This window comes from Corvus hawaiiensis, chromosome 3, assembly GCF_020740725.1.
Source record: "Corvus hawaiiensis isolate bCorHaw1 chromosome 3, bCorHaw1.pri.cur, whole genome shotgun sequence".
Taxonomy (NCBI): Eukaryota; Metazoa; Chordata; class Aves; order Passeriformes; family Corvidae; genus Corvus; species Corvus hawaiiensis.
This window is the reverse complement of record NC_063215.1, coordinates 116455154-116476396: the sequence shown is the minus strand read 5'-3', so window position 1 is coordinate 116476396 and position 21243 is coordinate 116455154. Positions and strand designations below refer to the sequence as shown.

At 39.9% G+C, this 21243-nt stretch overlaps 1 protein-coding gene across 6 annotated transcripts in view; it reads left to right on the top strand.

The window, feature by feature from the left end:
* The window catches only part of PLCB4 (phospholipase C beta 4), a 187666-nt gene that overhangs the window by 110902 nt on the left and 55521 nt on the right, over positions 1 to 21243 (top strand). For all 6 annotated transcript variants that reach the window (XM_048297152.1, XM_048297150.1, XM_048297151.1 and 3 more), the window contains exons 7-15: positions 4165 to 4244; positions 4799 to 4852; positions 10051 to 10132; positions 10834 to 10934; positions 11567 to 11624; positions 16405 to 16513; positions 19401 to 19611; positions 20192 to 20285; positions 20887 to 20966. In XM_048297152.1, coding sequence (XP_048153109.1) covers positions 4165 to 4244; positions 4799 to 4852; positions 10051 to 10132; positions 10834 to 10934; positions 11567 to 11624; positions 16405 to 16513; positions 19401 to 19611; positions 20192 to 20285; positions 20887 to 20966 — 869 coding nt within the window. The remainder of the gene's footprint in view (positions 1 to 4164; positions 4245 to 4798; positions 4853 to 10050; positions 10133 to 10833; positions 10935 to 11566; positions 11625 to 16404; positions 16514 to 19400; positions 19612 to 20191; positions 20286 to 20886; positions 20967 to 21243) is intronic.

Genomic DNA, 21243 nt, shown 5'->3' with positions numbered 1-21243 from the left:
GATTTTCGTGGAGCAGAGAGGAGTTTTGAGATGTCTGCATTGAGAGAAGAGGGACATCTGCTGGCTGAGGGCAAGTGCCAGTGATTCCTGCCAGCCCACGGCTGTCTTGGGAAGAGGTGGGAGACAATTCTCTGTGGGCTTTCTGAGCCTTCAAGCTACGGAGCCCTTGGCAGCCAGTCCCAGACACTGAACACCAAAATCAGAGGGCAATGCCTCCTTGCCTCCCTGGCTTTCCTGATGCCTGGAATAAGTGGAGTGCAACTCTGGAGAGGCTGCACTGGGCAAGGGAAGGTAAAATCTCAAGAGGTCTGGGTAATACTGACCCCGTCGATCAATAAGCCATACATGGCCTTGTCTGGGATTTCATGAGCTGTAGGCTGTGGTGATTTTTAACCTTTCATAATTCTTGTCCTTTTCAACCCTGCCTAAATGAAAGGTTGATGGCTAAAATAGAGCTGAAAGGCCAGACTTATTTGTGCACCCTGCCAGTGCTGCCCGTGTTTCATCGGTGAACCTCAGCTAACACAGGGTCACTAAGTGCCTCGGAAGCATTTCAGTCCTACAGCAAAAGCTAAGAGAGTGCTTCTTTGATTGATTTTTCTTGCCCCTTCTCCTTCTAGAGATGTTTGACAGTGTTTGATCTCATCAGAGAAAAACAACATGCTGCTTGTTCCAGCCTGCAGCATAGATTTTGTCCTCTTCTGTCAGCCTAAGGGTCTGAGCTTAGGTGCGCTGGTGTTTGTTTTTGTTTCTTTTCATGACTGTTGATTTTCTAGGATTAGATAGCAGGGCCCAGATCCCTCTGTGAATCTGGAATAATATTTGTATATAGGGAGCCATTCAAGAGCTACCTCGACAGATTAAAGGTACTGAATCATATTTTGAAAATTGGAAATTATTCAACCCTAGCGTCAGTGAGAATCCAACATACCCTGATTTCTATCAAAAACATTTTTTTTTCTAAGACCAAAATGTTTCCTATCTACCTCATTTCAGAATTTATCTTGTTATAGGATTTTCCTCCTTTGCAAAGGTAGTGATTTGAAAATGCTGAGCGTGAAAGAAGAGAACTGAGGGTCTTTATCTCTGTTACTTACATAGATTTACAGGTCTTTCAGCTTCATCTGTAAAATAAGGAGTGCTGTCATAGAATACAAGTGAGGCTGCTGCTGTATTTGTCTGTGTGTTAGTTGAGAAAAACCTGAGCCCTTCTTTCATCCCTCCTGCAAGGTCATCAGACAAGTGTACATTAAATCTGAGAATGTTTTGTTGAAGGAAAGTAATATATTGCCAGCTTGACACTGAATTTTGTGAGTATCTGTGCACTGGATCACAGTGCCTTAAAAGCAAGTATGAAGACAGTTAATTGGAGACTATTCTGGCTCAGATGGACAAAAAGTCTGACTGCATTGAATGTGTTGTTGAATTTGGTTTTTTGTTGTCTTCCTGGTTAATGTGGGGCCAGCTGATAGCCGTGGGCAGCATCTGATGAAACGCTGCAGAACCTGCTCTAGCCCCAAAGCAAAGGGCAGGCAGCCAGATGCTGCACTGTGGCGTGGAACAGATGGGCAGACGTGGCTCTGGAACTGCCATGTCCTGCCCAGGGCACATCACGCCAATGTAAAGATGATTCTTAGCTCGACAAAGGCTCTTGGGTCCCTCTTTTGCTTGCTGCCAGCAGAGATGTGATGCTTTTGTGGCTCATCAGTGTTTGGTTGTAGGTTTGTGCTCTTTTGCTCCAAGGGAGTGCAGTTCCTGATTTGTCAGCTCTGTTAGGGAAGGGCATTAACACTGAAAAAAGGTTAGGGAGGCCTCTAAAGTGGGAACCATCAAGACAACTCCTGCAAAAAAATCACTTGGGAAGTGCTTAGTGTATTGATTTCTCTCTTCACTTTTTTTTTTTTTTTCTTGCAGTGTTCCTTTTTGGCAGCTTTTCTAGATGTGCAGAAGTAACTCCAGAGCTGAGTGCTGGCAAACCTTACTTTTAAATGTTAGTTTTTGTTGTATCTGGTATAGTCGTAATCCACTGCCTTCAAATCAGAAGGGATCTGTAGGTGTTTAGTTCCAAATGAAATGCTGATATTATCAGTACTGCACCAGTGGTGGTTTTTGGCAGAGAAAAAAGGGAGAAAGACTGCAGTTTATTCACAATGTGCATTTGGTGTAATTTAATTTTGCAAGGGCCTTTTGTTTGCAGTGAATGTGCCATTGAGTGGTTGGGTCAGTGTTGGAAGGCTGGGGAGTTTTGAAGGGGACAGACCAGTGCAGACAGTACGAGGACAAATGTTTGTATACCTGTGATAGTGTTACTGCAGCAGGAATGTTACAAAAACAAGCACCCAACCAAACAAACCAAAAAAAACCCAACCCCAAAAAAACCCCACAAACCCTCAAATGTAGGTAGTTGATAGTAATTGAATTTCTAAAGTTCTAGGACATGGAAGTATACATTAGATTTGTTCAGGCATTTAGCATGGAATTATCTCAAGCACCATTCCTTTATCATCTGAGGTGAGGGAATATTTGTAGGAAAAGATAAGTGTTTCCTAAATCCATCAGTAGCTTCTAGTTATATCAGTTCTAATAAGTAATATTATCTTAGCCCATGAACCTTGCTTTCTTTATCTCCCTAGGCAGTTCCTTCAGCCTATGAGTGCAAAGCCATCTTACTCATGCAGCTGGAAAAAGAGAGATGGGAGGGCAGATTCTTACTGGGAGGGTGTTTTCAAGCCCAAAAACACACCTAAGAAAACCCCAAATACTACTTTTCCTCATAAGTGAGAGTTCTGTTTTTCAAATGATTCCCAGACAGACACTTGATCTATTTGAATCTTATGCAGTACTTATTTAAAAGTTAACTTAAAAAAGAACACTTAAATATTAATACATATCTTAATAAGTGACTACTTTTCCTAAAGCAAAACAGATTTAATATTTCATGAGTACAAGGGTCTCCTTAAGTATGTTGTTTATCTGTTGAATTGACACCTCAGACCTTGTTTTAGCCCGCAGGGATTTGCTGCCTGCAGTTTACAATATGCCATTTCCCAAAGATGTTAGTGTTCCTCCAGTATAAATCATGATTTTTTTCATCTGTCTTGCAGATGTACAGCACTCATTCATGAGAAGAAAAATACACTCATCTCCATCTATTTATAAGTGTCATATTCTGGATCCTGCCCAAGTCAGCTCAAGCTGCATGCACAGCATTTGGCCAGAAGCAAAAAGCTCCTTTATTCATAAGGTTAATGTTTAGCAGTGGACCAAATCCCATCTCTGTTCCACCAGTGTAAATTATCTGTTGAGTAATCCTAGTGTTACAATGGCATAATTGAGATTGAACTTGGCTGGTAGCACTGCCATTTTTTCCTCTTCCCATGGCTTTTTCCTAGCAGGATTCTTGCTGAAATCAGTGAGTGTTCATGTTCGGGCCTAAGCCTTAAGCTGCTTCTCTACAGTTCTGCAAAATCAGGGTGCAGGCTACAGCAGAAAAATAGATCCCTAAAAGAAGAATTACATAAGTAAGTGCTGTCATGCTGCTCTTGGCTGGAAGTCATCCCAGTGGTTATTTGGAATGTTGTGCATTTTAAGGATGAAAACAAGAAAACCCAGCAGGACTTGACTATGTAGCAGGGTGTGAGATGAGGTCAGCGTCACTGAGCAATTGTTGTGCCTCCCCGTGGTTTGCTCTAGAGTATTAATATTTCATTTCATTCCTTTTCTAAACTGGACCAGTTAAATATGTCATCACCCATTGGATAATGGTGCTCAGTGATAGCTGACATTGCCCCCCACCACAGAAAGGGAGGCAAATGTTCATATGGGGCTATAAATGGAGGGCTTAATAAATCAGTCAATGGATCACTTGCCTCGGCTGGCAATAAGCTGATTTATTAGCGCTGCTGATAGCATGTGTAGCATTTGGAAGAGTGGAAAGCACAATCCCTTTGTCCAGTGGAGGATGAAATAGTAATGGGTAAAATGGATAAAATGTGGCTGGCCTTTTCCATGGTGTGGGCTGTGAAGTGGGTAGTTCTTTTCCTCAGCACAGGTTATTAATATTATCCATGGCTGCAAGGAGGAGCCTTCCCCAAGACAAACTTTCCTACTTCTTCCCTCTTCAGTTTCCCTAATTCGGTGTTTCGGTGTTTTTGTGTTTTTCAGCAATGGGTAGAAGGGCTTGGATCCATCATACATAACTTTAGAGCTAACAATGTCAGTCCAATGACGTGTCTCAAGAAACAGTAAGTTACTTGCTTTCCTCCCCTTTCTCCTTTATTTTCCTGTCCTTGTATTTTCCTTGTTGGAATTGGAAAAAAAAACCCAATTGTTATTCATAGTTTGACATTTACAAAACAGTGTCATAAAGAAAATGGTGTTAAATGAGTTAAGAGTTTGTCTTTCATTGAGACCAAAGATGTCTCAAGGCTATATTTGGCACCTGCCCGGGAGAAATTATAGGAGAATTTGTAACTGCTCATTTGATTTATCCTAGTGTATGTTTTAATTATTGGCTGGTTTGTTTTTTCCTTGATGCATATGCAAGCAAAATCCCATGAGACTTTCTCATCTTCATACTTGTGTTAATTGCTGTACTGATTTTTTTGGGCTGCTTTTTGCCTTTACAGTTAAAGAGTTGCTCTGTCTCAAGCACTAAAAGGTTACAGAAAAATGTTTTTATTGCGGAACAATGATTTGTTTGTACTCATTTTGCAGACATGGCAATAAGTTAAACTTAAGTATCTAGACCTCAATTTTAATAAATAGTATTTTAAAAATATTTCATTCCTAATTTCAGCTGGATGAAGCTGGCCTTTCTAACAAACACAAATGGGAAAATTCCAGTTCGGAGGTAAGCACAGTTGGGGAGCTCTAGGTTTTTTCAGTTCCTAGTTCTGTAATTTTAATAAAATTCTGTCACCTAATAATGGAATATAATATCCATTTTATTACTAGTATGTATGTAAGAGTAAGTACGGAACTCGGTATTCTTATCTGACCTCCTTGGTAAGCTAGGCAGGACTTCTTATCAACCTAGTAATTTCTTTATTTTTTTGCAGTCCATTGTAATGAGGATATGAGTTCTTGTAATAGTTTCCAAAGTCACTTAGAGTTAAGAGCATCAGATTTCTCAGCCTAACACTCCTCAAACCCTGGGATGGGTTTTTCAGTTGTAAAATTTGATAAAATACTTTAAAAAAAGAACCATAAAAGCTTGCAGGCCAGTAAAGTAGAGGACAAAAAGGTACTTTTAAGCTGTAATTCCTTGTTAAAGAGACATATATGTGCCTGCCAAAAATGCTTCTGCTTTTATAGGAACCCCCAGGACAATATTTGGGTTTGCCCACGCAGTAAATGAATTGTTGGGTTACTTGTTGTCAGGAACAGCAAAGCCAGAACAGCATCTTTCTTTCTGTGCAGCTATTAACTATTACAAGTTACTAATTTTCAGTCCTCTCTGGCTAGGCAATAATACTCCCCCCGTCCTGCTCTAGAACTTCAGTCATGCTCATACTTGAGCTGCTCTTCTCTTCATAAAGTACATGCAAACCACATTTTTGGGGCATGCTGGTTTTTCATAAATAGAAACTGGCAGAAGGGAGCAAGAGGAAGGACTTTGTAAAATAAGCCTCACACAACATTTTTTTTTCCAAGGGAGGAAAAGAGGTTTTTGCATCTATAGAATGTGCAGGAGGACAAAGAGCCTGCCATGCTGCTTTCCATGTTTCTTTAGTTTCATGACTCAGGTGACGCCTTGACAGTGTTAAAGCTGCTTCAGTGTATTAATCCTCCAGTTCTCACATGGCCAAGTCCCTGCTTCTCTCTCAAATTCAGCTGCCATGAAGCACCTCTTGTGCAGAAGTCCCAAGAGGAATATCATTAGCTGGATGAGGGAACAATACCACAGGGACAAATTGATTTTCAGGACTTTACGGCTTTGCCTGTGTTCGAACACAGAACCCTATTCCACAGTGTGAATTTATAGTGTGCTAGCTTGTCTGAAACAGTTTCTGCCTTTAAATATTTCAGATCACATTTAGTGAGGCATAAATTCTGCTATGCTCCAGCACAGATTTGTGTATGCAGACAAGCCTGTCTGTTGCTTAAAAGTCCAGTTCACTGGGTCCACTGTATTAAGTCTTTAAATTTGAATTTGCACTATTTACAGGTTAACATAAATCAGTCCCTAGCAGTTTAATTTATTGTGAAAGTAGGTTGCTTACAAATTCATAAGGGATCTACTATTCCATGGAGCTGAATCTCCTTTACATCTGGATACTCCAAGGAATGTGGTATCTTGGTGTGAGTGAAATGTGGAGAATTTTTGGGGCTCACACGAGAAGTGCTGTGTCACCCACTGAAAGGATGAGGAGAGGTGTCAGTGAGGAGTGTGAATGGGGGAGAGAAAAACTCAGTCTGCTCTGCAGAGCTGCATTGGAAAAGAGGGGGAATCATGGCCCTGATGTAGGATGGCAACACCATGGGATTGGCCTGGTCCAGCAGGAGCTGCTGATAATGAAGTGGGACACAGGCACCAATGGGTCTCAGCACTGGGCAGCCTGGGATGGGGGGAATTTCACTGCTTCCCCCTTTCATCCGTGAACACTTAGTGCAGAGAAGGGAAGTGGAAAGATCAAAAGGGAACAGGAGGAGGGAGATGCATAAGGAGAGGGACATGTATATGAGGAAGGCAAGCCAGGGAGCACTGGGAAATGTGAGCTGAATGGCTCTGCTATGCAAGGGGCACCAAAGTTTCACATTTCCTACCCAAGCTTCTCCCCCAGTACCTCTTTCACTGGTTTAAACCACTGGTGCTTCCCCTCCAAGTGACCTTTCCATTTTACCTGTTTTAAATCCACTGTTATTTATTCAGCCCTGCTTCCTCACCCTCCTCCTGCTGCCAGGGGCTCCTGTAGCAATTGCTGTAGCTCTGGGGATACAGATGGGAAAGTTTCTCTCTCAGAAACAGAATGCCCAGCAGGTCTGTTCAGCTGTAGGAATGCTTATCACAAATGCTCCTGTATTTCATTTTTACACAGAAGTGCAGTAAAACACCGAGGGAAAAAAAAATCTCCTCTGTAGAATCAGAGCTCCTTGCACTTCCTCCCAAGTTTGAAACAAATTTTGCGGCTATCACATTCTTCATAGGGAATGATGAGCCTTGAGAAGGTGACACTCCTCGGGCTGTTGGTGGTAAATGCCATAAATATTTGTGACTCCTTGGTTGCACAGTTGGGAGTTTCAAAGTCACAAGCATTTTTCTCGAGCTACTTTTGGATTTTAATGTATTTTGGGGCATAGGTCTGTTGCTGTCGATGTACTGTGTTTGGGAGAGAAGGAATTCTGGCAGTTAGCAGTGTGAAAACCTTCAGAGAGTAGCAGTTTTGCCTTTTGGGCTTTAATAAATTTTAGCAGTCTGAGTCTAGAATTACATTTACAGATCTTGCAAAGACACGCAATTTGTAAGACATTTTGTATGTTCAGATTTTAACATTGCTGTAATAGATGAGTAAACAGGTCAGTGTTTGTTGAGAAAAAAAAATCTACTTGGTTTCTTCAACTTTCTGTTGGCAGAAAATAGATTTTCTATATGAGCGAGTTGCACCTGCTCATCTAGAGCCTGGCTGGAAATTAGCTTTGCTCAGTCTATGCTTGTCTCTTTGTATAACTACGTTTTAAAGGATTTAAGCAAGTTTAGGTTCTAACTATGAAAATGTATAGGAAAAAAAGGAAAAGCTAAACTATGACAAATGAAGCTTAAATCTGTTTTGTAGGATTTTAATTAAGTGAATTTGAAAGTAGAGGTTTTTTAAGTGTGTTTTGTATTGATTACTCCAGAGTGTCTGGAATCTGTTTCAATACTTCAGTGTTGGTTGGAAATCAAAGTTAGATAATTCCTTGTACAGCGTAGGCAGTACTTCCAGGTCAAGCCAAGCTGATAAATTCAGTGGAGCCATGGCAGAAGATTGGTTTCTACAGGTTGTGCTGGCTTGATTTTTGAAGTAATGGTTGGAAAGTGGTGCAGGTCTGAAGTATCCAAGTCCTTTAATCCACCAACAAGCACAATAGAGTCATATGCCTCAGTTCCAGAGTCGGGAAGTATTTTCAGTATTTATGAGGAAGTACACTGGCATGTAACCATAAGCCCCAAACCACTGTAGGTGCAACATGAGGAGTAAACACCTGTAGGTGTCAAGATGAATGTAAATCTGCTAGGATGAAGTCTCTTCTGAGAGAGGGAAAGGCAGTTTTATTTGCAATAGCCTTAGCAAAATGAGTGTGTCACGCTGTATTTTTACAATCTTTTTTGATTCATGCAATCTTCTTCACACTGCTGCTCTCATTACAAGTTACTGCTATGTTTGCTGTCATCTTTTGTGAAAGAAAAAAATTTGTTTGGCATCAAAAATAAGTTCCCTACAGCCATGGAATCTTGGCACACATCTGATTAATTACTTACACCAATATTACATGTTTTACAGGACATTTATTATTGGAGCCCGATTCATTACAACAGACATAGAAATTTATAGGGCTGGAAATAGGTTGTAAATTGTAGAGCTAACATTACTCTGTGTTTTAGAATTAGCAGAAAAATAGATGCCTGAGTATTTTTTAAAGAAACAAGTGCCTGAAGTTAAACTCGGTCTATATTTTAGTGAAAATATCTTGGTACTTATCAGCTTTGGAAAATCAAACAGCTAATTTAGATGCCTAAATAGGGACATAGAAATCTAAGTGTTGTAAGGAGCCAGTAAGAAAGAAAAAAAAGGCTAAGTTTTGTTAAAATATTTTTTTATCATTTAGATATTTCACTTCCTGATCTTAATTTTATTAGTATGAAAATATTTTTATGGGCAGTTTAGAGTGTTTTGGAGAGCAAAACAACCGTGAATTGCTATGGCAACAATTTGTTTCACGTCTCTTGTCACGTGCAATTATTTATTATGCATGAGATTAACTAAAAGTCTCAGCAAATGTTTGTCTCACTTGATGATAAAGAACAACGAATTCTTATCAGTGTTTCCCAATGTACAGCTTTTGTTAGAAATGTGTATTGGATACAGATTTCAGTTTCTCTCATCAGATGAAGACACCAAGACCAAGGGGTTGTGGGACACACCATTTTAGCTCAAACTCTAAGCAGAAGGCAGGAGAGCTGTCAGGTTTGGATCCCTGTTTCCAGAGCCAGGGGTTATTCAAACTCATCTCAAATGGAAACAGAACTAGACCAAACACTTTCATATTAATCATATGAAATAGGTACATTTTTGTGGGATTTATCTCATTCCAAGTGAAACCAGTTTGTCCGTTATATGCATGGTGAAGTCATGCTTTGGGAAGGACAGGATGCTCATCAGTTTGGTGGAAATATTCCAGTGGCAGCTGAGGCCTACTTAAAGGATTTGTGTGTAGTATGACTCGGACAGGATATTCTCACTGGCTATGAGGTGAGGGAACATCCAGAGGGAGGGATGTGCACCGCAGAAGGGAATGGGATTTGGCATGTGGCTGGGAGTCTCTTGATAGCAGCAGCTGCTTGTAAAGGAAACAGGAAGGAAGCTGCCATGGGGAACGGTCCACACCTACCTTATGGGTGACCTGGGAGGTGCAGGTTAATGCCTGGAATGGAAGGGAAGTCGCCACAACCAGGAAGGACCAGAGATATGAGTATCCTCACTTGGAGAATCTGCTGCTTTCTAAACAGTCATTTATCTCAGCACACAGCTTAAAAGAGCGAAGAGAAGAATGCTTTGCATGGCTCTGTATCCCAGTGTATTGGGGGAAAAAGCCCCCCTCTTTTGTTCTGTTTGCAGTTCATTATTTTGATGTATTTTCTAATGGCTGGCTTGCAGGCAGAGCAGCGCTGCTCTGTGGAGCTTAGAGCACTTCTTCAACTGCACTATTACTTGGAAGCTGCTTACATTCATCAACTGAAGCCAGGGGAGAATGTTGGCAGTAAAAGCAAGAGAGAGAGAGAACTGACTGTTTAAAAGTGACTAACATTTCTCTGATTTTTTTTTTTCTCTCCTCTGTTTTTTGTTTTAGCATAACCAGAACCTTTGCATCAGGTAAAACAGAAAAAGTGATCTTTCAAGCACTTAAGGAATTAGGTCTTCCCAGCGGAAAGGTATTTAGTGGTTTTGAATGACTGTTTTTTGTGTACTAATAAATTGATGACTCATTCATGTTTGGAGCTGTAATCTAAGTCATTTGCATCACAAAAAGTGTGCCTATTGCTTGTTACTTACTAATCACTGGAGGTTGTTTACTAGAGCCAAAATGTGATTAAATCTGTATGACACAGGGGTCCTTAAGCCTCTTAGAGGAGGCTTCCCTTCTTTTCTGTCACAAACTACCTTTTGTTCATTTATGCAAAATATATAAGCACAGAATATGCATGTAATGCGTTTTTTTTTTTTAATTTCTTGTCTCCTTCTGCTCTTTGCTCCCCTCCTTTGGAGAGCTGCTCTCCATCTCTGTCCCACTTGCAGCGGGAGCCCCTGCCAGCAGCCCCAGAGAGGCGATGGCTTGAACTACTTGAGTTTGGGGATTTTTTTTTTAATGCTTCAGAAGAAAAATAGACTGTTTTTCAGCTCTGTGTTTATGTAGAATTAATGTTACTGTGAGGTTAGAATACGAGCACATCAAACTATGATGAAGGTGATTTAGAATTACTTTGCGAGAGCACAAAAGACACCAGGTAAATTTATACTTGTTAAGGAGCTAAACCAGTTCTCAGTTGCTTTTTTCTGATACAAAATATTCTCTTGGGAAAAGAGCACATAAGCTCTCTTGTCTGGATAAATGTACCTTTGCATTTTGTTGCAGAATGATGAAATTGAGCCTGCAGCTTTTACTTACGAGAAATTTTATGAGCTCACCCAAAAGATATGTCCCCGAACTGACATAGAGGACCTCTTTAAGAAGATGTAAGTTCAAATTTAAGATAATCTTGCTTTGAAGACATTTTGCTGTGTTTTTAGTCCATAACTAATAGTGAGAGAACACTGTAAAATTGATCTACCCTTGAATCTTAGTAGCACCAGCAGTACTTTAGCACAAACTCCAGTCTGTGTTTTACCCCTTCCTCCCCTCTCAGACTGTTAATGTAAAAGTTCACTCTGTATTTTAGAGCAACTTTTACATGAGTTAAAGGAAGCACCTGGAACTCTTTTTTTTTGCATTGGCTTTACTAACTACTGTAATTTTTAACTTGCTCCTCTAGGTGATTAACACAGTATGTGAACTAATTAAATTAAGTAAGGAATTGGAAGTTTGGAAAGTTTCTTCACTCAGTTTATTCTCAGCTGGAGGACTTACATGTTGTTTTATGGAGTCATGTTTTTAAGTGATAGGAAGATATGTTGTGGGAGATATACTGTGCCAAGCGTAGACAGCTAGTGTGTTTTCTGTGACTGTTCATTGTGAGATTTTAGAGCTCCTTTACTATAAGTAGAAAATAGTAGGTGGTTTTAAAAGTATCAACAATGTCAACATGTAAATCATACCTACTGTAGCATCGTGTATAAAAACTTACATTCTCTAATAAATTTCTTTTCAGCAATGGAGACAAAACTGATTATTTAACGGTAGACCAATTAGTGAGCTTTCTAAATGAAGTAAGCTTTTTCATACATTAACTACCATACGAGTCTGTCTGCAGTGGCTTGCTTCTTCCAATCTTTCCATTGCATGTCCCATGCCATTATTTGCTACGCTTCTGATCCGCTGATCTTTCCATTATGGTAACATCCAGGTGCAAAAATCAGCTCCAGCTGTGTGTGGTGTTGTGCTTTCTACGTGTTGGCTTTGCAGTTGCATCTGTTGATTACTTGCTGCTGTGTTATGGAGTGTGTTCTGTGTGTTTTGTATTTTTTATACTGTTACATTTGAGCAGTTTCCACTAAAATACACCCAGTATTTTATTGCAGGCAATTATTTCACCTGCAGGCCCCAGCTAAATATATCTGCTAATCCTTCTAGAATAATAGAAAAACTGAAGTAGGCTTTTATAAACAGGGATTTGATTCTCCTCAACACTATTACTTCAATCTGTTACAAATCTAAGAGCTAAGAGGATATTTTAAGAGTTTGTATATGATTTTTAAAATACCATGTGTGCAGAATAAGAGGAAATATTTTTATTGCTGTATTTCCAGAATGCAGTTGTTGGCAGAAGTATTTAGTATTCCTTAAAAGCATCGTGAGTGTGTGAAGTAGTTCAATAAACAGTGTGGGGTTGGTTCTTTTCTATTCCTAAAGCACAGTAAGTTATAGAAAACTGACTCATTTGGAATTCCAGCAATAAATGCACTATGTGGATTTGACAAGAACACACCCATGGAAAATAGACACATCCTACTTGGTTTTGTACCAGTAGATTATTTTCATCTGGAGCATGGGAAGCTGCTTGCCTCACTATGTGACATTTTTGGCTGCATTACCAAAAAATCTCTCTATCTAAAATTGTTTTACTAGTTACAGTTCAATTTTATGTATGTTTTTATATATATATGTTTAAATATTGGATACTTCAGTATGAAGGTCCAAGCTTTAAGTTTCCTATATACCAAATTTAGAATACAATTTCATTTTTCAGGACGGAATGTGTGCCTTACTCTTCACTAAACCTGAATTACGTGTAGAAAGGGTATTCGAAAAGAAAAGACAGAAGATTAACAGCTTGATTACATAATTGGGTTACATACTTGGGGCTTTAGTTCATATCTAGTGGCAAATTGAAGCACAGGCTTGATCTTGCTGCTGTGAGACATCCTTTTATCACAGCTAGTTACCCAATTCAGTGTCTAAATGTTTGCAGGGCTGGGGTCAGAGCTAAGGCTTGTCATTTTTGCTTTTCACTGGAGAGAGAAAGGATAGTGTTGTGATTTAAATTATCCCTTTAAAGCACCTCAGCCCCCAGTTCACGTGTAGTGATAGATACACTTCAGTGCTTGAAGCACACAGCCCTATCCCCCACCTTAAACCATCTTAGCTTCTGATTTTTTTAATGTCCCTCTTCATTTTCAGGTAAATTATTATTTTATCATTATTTTAAATTTGATCTCTAATTGTTTTAGTTTAAAGTGTAGTTCCTTGGGCCTAAATTTCTGAAGAAAAGCTGCCAGCATTTGTAAGAACCCCCTATCTCCAGTAACTGATTGAAAAATTAAAATTGAGTTGTTGTGCTCTCAATTTTGTGCTGCTTTTGCAATTCTTTTTACAGAATTAGGAACCTTATTTTATAGGTAGTATTGGGGGGAAATGCATCTTGTTGGCTACGTTCATGTTGAAAAAATACATTTTGGAATTGGAAATCTTGTGGTTGGCCCTCTAGTTGGTGACCAGAGCTGGGAAAAATGACTCAAGTATTTTTTATAGAGTAGGACATTTATTCTGATGACTGAAACCAATGCCTTTGGTCTGTGCTGGAGGTCTTTTGGTTTCCAAATAGAGCTTAAAGTTTTGGTCATCATTTGAAAAGCACAAAATGAAAGGCCCAGAATGTGCCTCTTGAAGGGATCATTTCTGTCCCCTTGGCAGCTGGCCAACACTGCAATTAGCAGTGGTGTCTAATGCCGGCAGATAGAAAAACATTATTATCATTACACAGGAGAGGGGAGTTACTTGGCAGAGCAACTCTTCATGAGACTCTTTAACTTAAATTATTTTGAAGTAACCTCCAAGGCATGCTGCAGAAGCCCTAAGTGTTATGGGTTTTTAAGAGAGCATGAGGACATGTTACTGGGTATGAGAGGAGAATGAGCAGCTTTCCTGGAGTTTTTCCAAACTCCTGTCTCTATTTGACTTTTAAATGCAGCTGGCTGACAGATGATTTAATTGTGCTTTAGTATTAAAGCTTTTGGGAAGTTTTTAGGAACTTAATTATTGTCATGCACTGAGTATTTCGTCTAGGTCTCCTATTTTTAAAGCCAAATTTTGGGGGGGGGGGAAAAAGGGAACTATAGTAGAAAAAGGACTGAAATCACACTGAGATTTGCTCCTGCAGTTCATTTACAGCAATAAAATAACAAGGCAAGGAACAATTAAAATGGAATTTTCAGTAGTCTGACCAGGACTCATCCATTCTTTTGGGAGGGAGGTATTGGGGAGATCCTTTCCTATTCCCAATTCCTTGCTCTTCCACCCTCTCTCTCTCTTCCACTTGTTTCCTCTCCCTCCCTCCTTCCCATTCACTCTTCCCATCCCCCAGTTGTTCATCTCCCCAAAAGGACCTTCTCACCACTCCCAGGGCAAATTCAAGAGGCAGAACTGGTTTTAGCGCACTTTCAGCTGCTGCGTGTCTCAGTCTGTACCCACTCCAAGGTGCTGGAGGCAGGCTGGGGAGGCTGAATGAGCTTTTCTCTCTTTGCAGAACCCTCTGGGCATCATTTCTCCTGATGTTTTTAGTCAGTTCACCCTCACATGGTTGGGAATTCCTGCTGTAAGGGTGTCCTGCCTGGCAGGGTAACTAGAATAACCAAATACAACTTCATGGGACATATGCAATTAGCCCTGAAGTTAGTCTTTCTAGATGCAACTTCACACTTCAAATTTTGGTCTGCTTTTGTGTCACAAGTTCCCTGTGCCACCAAGCTCCATGGTGCAGAACGTTTCCCCAAGAGACACTACAGAACATTCTCACTTTTTTAAAGTAGATCTTTATCAGTTGCCAACTTTCTTTTTTTTTAAAAGTGAACATAATGACACATTTTTGTTCATGTGGAAAATTGATAATCAGCAATGATCGTTGTTGCTAGAAGAATATTTTGGTCTTAGCTCCTTCTAATAACTCTGGGACTTTTTCTCATGAGGAGACTTTTTGCTTTATCCCCATTTATTTTCTTCTGTTTGCTCATGACTAACTGCAGAAGAAAACAAGTAGGGAAGAGCCCTTTTCTTGAGTGAAGAACCTTCCCTGCTATTTCTTACAATTTTTTGAAGTGGTGTATTGTCACTAATGGTATAAAGCCTTGTCATTTGCCACCGTGGAACTGTTGCATGCCAGTGTTGTAGTGGTGTTGGTGTGTGCTGCTGAGCAAGTCATGTCCTGCATCCATCTGCTCTCGTGTCGTGTTTCATCTGAGTTTTACTGGGGCATCCCAACAGCCGATCTGGCCAGAACAAACCTGCTGTGTTTAGATGCTGCAGACTGCCAGAAGCATTACTTGAAAGATCCCGCCTTAATTGCATGACTGAATTGGCATTGGTTGTAATTTCTTGGAGTTAATTAAGTACATGCACCAATGGATTGGTTGTAAGAAAAGAGATTGGATTGGATATTACTGTTCTCATGGAAAACAAAACAAAAAAGGTCAAAAAAGTTTCCACATAAGGAATTACAGCAAATGCTGATAGTGCTGCGTAACCCGTGTCTACACCATCCTGTCCACTCCAAATTATTGATGGCCAGTATGGGAGTGGCCTGTTACATCTCTGAATTCTGCTGAAACTAAAGCTTGGAAACTGTGCACCTTCTGGGGTAAAAGAGTGTTTTCATAGTCATATTTATTTCTTTGTTTTGTTGCATCTGCTTACATGCCACTACTCCGTCAATTCTGGTTTAAATTTTCTTTTAATGGAGAACCAGGCGCACAGTGTGCAGCTCTAATCCAGCACGGAGAAAAACCAAAATTACATAGCCCACTATAAAGTGAAAACATAAAAATTCTGAATTTTATTAGTCTGTTAGAAATCACTGCTAAATTGTACCTAAACATTGCATACATTATGAAATCCTACTATTGTAAATTGTTGTGAGTTCAAGAGATGATGCTGTGAAATTTTTGTGTATATTTCTTCTAAGAACCTATGCTGGTTTTTGAATAGTTAAAAACACGATGTTTCCACAATTCACAAATAATCATCCAGTGCTTGCCTATTTCTAAACCCAGATTTCAAAATCTGTATTTATAGTATAGCTTTATTTTACTTTTTTGCTTTGTCTGTAGATATTCTGTAAGACTTGCATTTTTGCAGAGGTGGTTACAGTGCCACCAGTCAAGTCTGTCAGTTTACCAAAAAAAAAGGATTAGAGAGAGAATTTACAAAGAGACATTGAGCTATTTATTTTCAGCATCTCATTTGCACAGATGCCACGTGCAGTCATTATTTTCATGAATAAGCAAGAGTATTATCAGTTATATGATTGCATTGGATTTTTCTTTTCTAAAAATATTTTTGTGATCAAACTGCCTAGGTTTCCTATGAAAGATAAAGTTCATTTTCTACCTAATGCTGAAGTTGCTGTTGAGTAGTCTGTAAGTTTTAGGGCTGCTTTTTTTTTTTTTTTTTTTTAGACGTCCACTTCTTTCTTTCTCATCTGCAGTAATGAAATACTCTTGGATGATAGCCATGCACTATATTGTTTTGCTGAATTCCGTTGTTTTCTAACCTTAGCATCAACGAGATCCTCGGCTCAATGAAATTTTGTTTCCCTTTTATGACACAAAAAGAGCAATGCAGATAATTGAGACATATGAGCCAGATGAAGACTTGAAGAGGAAAGGTAAATGGGGGAGGGAATTCAGTATTCACTGGGTTTAGGCATTTGGGGAGTTTGTTCTGGAGCATCCAGACTTTTAAAAGGGAGTTTACAGTCCTTGTGGGTCAAGCACTTGTGTGGCTCCCAGGGTACTGGACCAGGAAACTACTCTGCTGAAAAAAATACCTCCCCTTCAAAATCAGATAATTTTTTAGAAGGATTATTTCCCTGAACCAGGTTAGAGTGTGGCTACAAATCCTGGTAGAAGAGGGAGAGGCTGGGATTGAGTAAATACAGAACAACACCGGAGGCTCCTTGCAGCAACAAGGCAATGTGCAAGTGGCTGTGGTCAAGGTTTCAGAGAGACTGCAGAGCTCTGCAAAGTGCAGATATTGTGCAAAAACTTCAAAAAATTGCCATATGCATCCACCTTCTTATAGTATAATCTCTCTAGTGCTTGAGGGCAGCAGCCTGGCGCAGAGCAGGGTATTTTATGTGGATGGGTTGAAAAATGTTCTCTCCGAGCAAGGCTGCAGGAAGTACCTGCAAGCCATTCTTGGACTGCTCATGTCCTGAGCTGCTGTGAGTGTAGGAGGTGACAGTGGCTGAACTTTGTTCCCAGTTCTTACCCATTTTGCTGCGGTAGCTGTGTTGGGATCAACTGCAGAAATGAAAAATGTTGCTTTCCCCATCTATGTTCCCTGCCCTTTTTGCTGAGATTTGCTGTTGTAGCAAGCAGAGAGGAGACTGCAGCTTTGCAAAGCCCATCCTAACAGGAATCCTCTTTCACAGACATTTAGGCTCATGGATCAAGGTAGAAGTATTTACACATCCAGCAGAGCTGCAGCCTCTGCGCGTGAGTGATGTGCAAAGCAGGCAACAGAAGGAGGCAGCATCTAAAGCTGCCCCAGTAAAGCCTGAGGCTTTCCCTCCCTCTCCACATGAGCTCTAATTATTAATTACTTGAATTTTTGTCAGCTCTATCCCATTTTATTTATCATTTTAAAGACACTCATCTTTGATTCTTGGTGCTAGTGCATTTTAAATATTTTTCAACATGAGGAAGGCACACTAATAAGGTGTAAAAACATATTTTCTGAAGGTGGAAATAAATCTAAAATTGAAAAAACAAAAAATTCAACCTTGGCTAATTATTTAGTTTCTTTGATTTTTATTTCTATCAGGTTTTCAATAAATGCGGAAAACCTCTTGCAGGAATGGGGTTATGGAGAACAGCAACAAAACAGCAGAAGTCCCATCTCAGTGTTCCTCCAGGGATCTCAGCAGTGGCTGTTCTCTTCAGCTTCTTTCCCCTTCTTAGATAAAACTTTGCTGTTGAGCAAAATACTTGAGGACAACCCTTTTTTTGTGTGTTTTTTTGCTAAATGGCGTAGTTTAGGAAACAAGGCTGACATACAAAAGGCAGTAGCAATAAGCAGCTGACTCTTCCTCAGTCACATTTCAGTGACAGGAGTGAGTAAAGCTGAACAAGTTAATGCTGGGCAGTTCAGTAACCAGAGTGTGCTCGGGAACACTACAAACCCCAATTCTTCCACCTGGTAAGTGCGAGTCAAAAACAAACACTGAGCTGTTGAACACATAGAGAGCTCTGCTCAGTTGCTGAGGTTTCAGCTGTGGTCTGTCCAGAACATCCATCCAGCTGTGACATTTTTCCACAAGATGATGCACTAGAAGTATGTATCATCTGAGATATGCTGCGCTGCTGCTTTAAAGTACTTGGTGATAACAAAATAAAACCATCCTTCAATTGAAAATTCCATTTTGTCCCCTTTTGTCCCCTTTCTTTCATACTCAGAATCAGCTGAGAGGACTTGAGTAAAACATTCTGGAACAGTTCACCTCTGGCTGACACCAAGCACAGAAAATTTAAGCTCCAGTAGAGGATTTTTTCATAAAGTTAGGAGTAGAATGGAAACTGGATTTCATTTCTCTGTATAAGAGAAAAATAGACTTAAAGAAAATAAAAATAGGGCTGCTGCAACCTTGCCTTAACCATAGCTTGAGTGTTCATAAATTACTTCAGAGAAAGCAATGTCAAAATTAGTGCCAGGTAACCATTCCCTGCAGGAGCTCTTTGTGAGTAATCCTTTCTTCGTTACCACAGATCATTTTCATTTTTCAGACTTTTGACCTCTTAAAAACCGATATTGCCATACTGATTATTCTTAATTTGGTTTCATTAAACCCCTTGATTTGTATTTTTTATACTTTGTTGAAGCACAGACCAGCAGAGAGATGAGAGGTGTTACAAAATCTGTGTTCTGAATTCCTGTATGTTCCATGTTCATTGTAGATTTCTGTTTTCACTTACAAAGGTATGAACCTGCATTTCAAACAGTAAACTGTTAGGTATTTTAGATTTTCCTAATGTTTTGTAAATGAACCCATGCAAACATTTTTAGACACACATCCCCATGTTTTTGTCAGTGGGGAGCAGTCTCTGTACAAGCTGGTTGACAGTGATGTAGCGTAGGACTAAATATGAAAGAGGGGAGGAAAGGGCCATAGAAGCCTGGTCCATGCAAGCTCACAATTCCTGACTTAAAAAGTCCCAAAGATCAAAACTGTTGGGACTGTTCTGAGGAGATGTCACTACTTATTTGCCTTCTTCACATCCTTTTGCTGCCTTAGTTCTGCTGATGGTGAGTGCTGGGCATCAGGTGTTGAACTGGTGGGCACCTGATTTGTGATCTGGTTATCTGGGAACATAATGGCACATTTTGCACCAGTTGCTGGTCAGCCTGGAGCTGAGGAAGGGGAGAGCTGTTAGTTTGCAGGAACCTGTGTAAATAACAGGTTTTGTGCTAGGATTCCTACTCTGTGGGATGGTTTGATTTCTGATGACTCTAATTTCTTGTAGTAATTTACCATGCCTTCTTCTTCCTTCTAGGTGTCATATCCAGTGATGGGTTTTGCAGATACCTGATGTCAGATGAAAATGCCCCAGTTTTCTTAGACCGTTTGGAATTGTATCAAGAAATGGACCATCCTCTGGCTCATTATTTCATCAGTTCCTCTCACAATACATATTTAACAGGCAGGCAGTTTGGTGGCAAGTCTTCAGTGGAGATGTACAGACAAGTGCTTTTGGCTGGATGCAGGTTGGAAGCAGGAGATAACAAATATTTGTGAATCTGATACTTTAAACCTACTTAATATACCTTGCTGGTGATATATTGTACAATTGAACGTATAAATACGTTAGTGTGGTAAATGAAAACACATTTATTTGTTTACGAATCTTATTTTTCTCACAAAAGTAATTCCAGGCAGTGGAATGTAGAAGTTGATATAAATGAGAGAAATTTAAGAGAAGTTTGATCTCAAAATGACAGCTGGAGAATTTCAGAGGGCTTTCTGCTTTATAATTATGAAGTTTTATGTTAATGAGAATCAGGAAATTTATGATTTCCTGCTTAATTTCTTGATTTACTAGAATGAGAATAAGAAGAGTGGCATAGTGCTAAAGACGACGAAAACATGTTGACCCACACATGACATGTTTAAGGTAGTTTATCCAAAGGTATAGAAGAACCCTGAAATAATACATGTACAGCTTAGAAAGAGTTCTGTAATGCCCAAAACTGATTTGCAACTTACTGCTTTGACCATCACTGCTAAAACATGTCCCAGGTAGCTCACCTGTAATGAAACACTAAGTTAATTTTTTTTGACCTCTAGGTGTGTCGAGCTGGACTGTTGGGATGGCAAAGGTGAAGACCAAGAACCAATAATAACTCACGGAAAAGCGATGTGCACAGACATTCTCTTCAAGGTAAGTGCCTGGCCTCTACACCTGGCAGCAGACCCCAGGAGAAGGCCTGGACAAGAATCCAAGCAGGGCACCCTCCCCTCCTCAGCACTGGAATGCTGCTCCCATGTGATGGACTGACATGGGCAGGATTTCTGGCCCAGACCTTGGGGTTAATTTCTGACTTGCATCATACGCCCCTGTGCTCCATCTGCCTTTCCACAGAAACTGCAGGAAGCAGGCTTGCTGCCTGGGGCTCTTTGCACCACAGAATTAATACCTTCTTTGTTGTCTGAGAAGTTCCCTTGCTGTGGAAAAAGCCTGAAGATGCAGGAGTTTCTCTGGGAGTAGGAATTCTCCCTGGCAATAGGTGATAGCAGCAGATCTATTGATGGTTGTGGGTGAAGGTGCCATCCTGCTGCAGGTGCAGGGAGGCTCCTGTTGGGGAGTCTTAAGTTCTTGTGGGGCATGAGGAGCACACGGTTTATTCTGCTTCTCTCTTCACTTGCACATTTAAGACACAGCCCTGTGTTTCTCAGGGTGGGGTGTATAACAAAAAAATCCCTTTTGTTACGCTTTTTATTTGATCCGCTCTAACTTGAATCCCATTGTTGGATTTTTATAGGATGTAATTCAAGCCATTAAGGAAACAGCATTTGTTACATCAGAGTACCCTGTCATTCTTTCATTTGAAAATCACTGCAGGTATGTAGTGCCCATTTTTAATTTTTAAATTGTGCATTGTGTGAGAAAATGATATAGTTTAAAATACTGTGTTATGATACTTGAAAGCTGGAGGGGTATGCAGGCATACTGAATGTCACTTAATGTACTATTAATATACTAATCAATCTTTATCTAGCTTAATAATGGCAATATTTTTGTCTGTGATAAAGCTGTGAAATGTATTTGGATGTTCCATTAGCTGTGTGAGATTCAGTTATTCTACTTTTTTGGTCTTGTTAAATTAATCTGTGTCAGA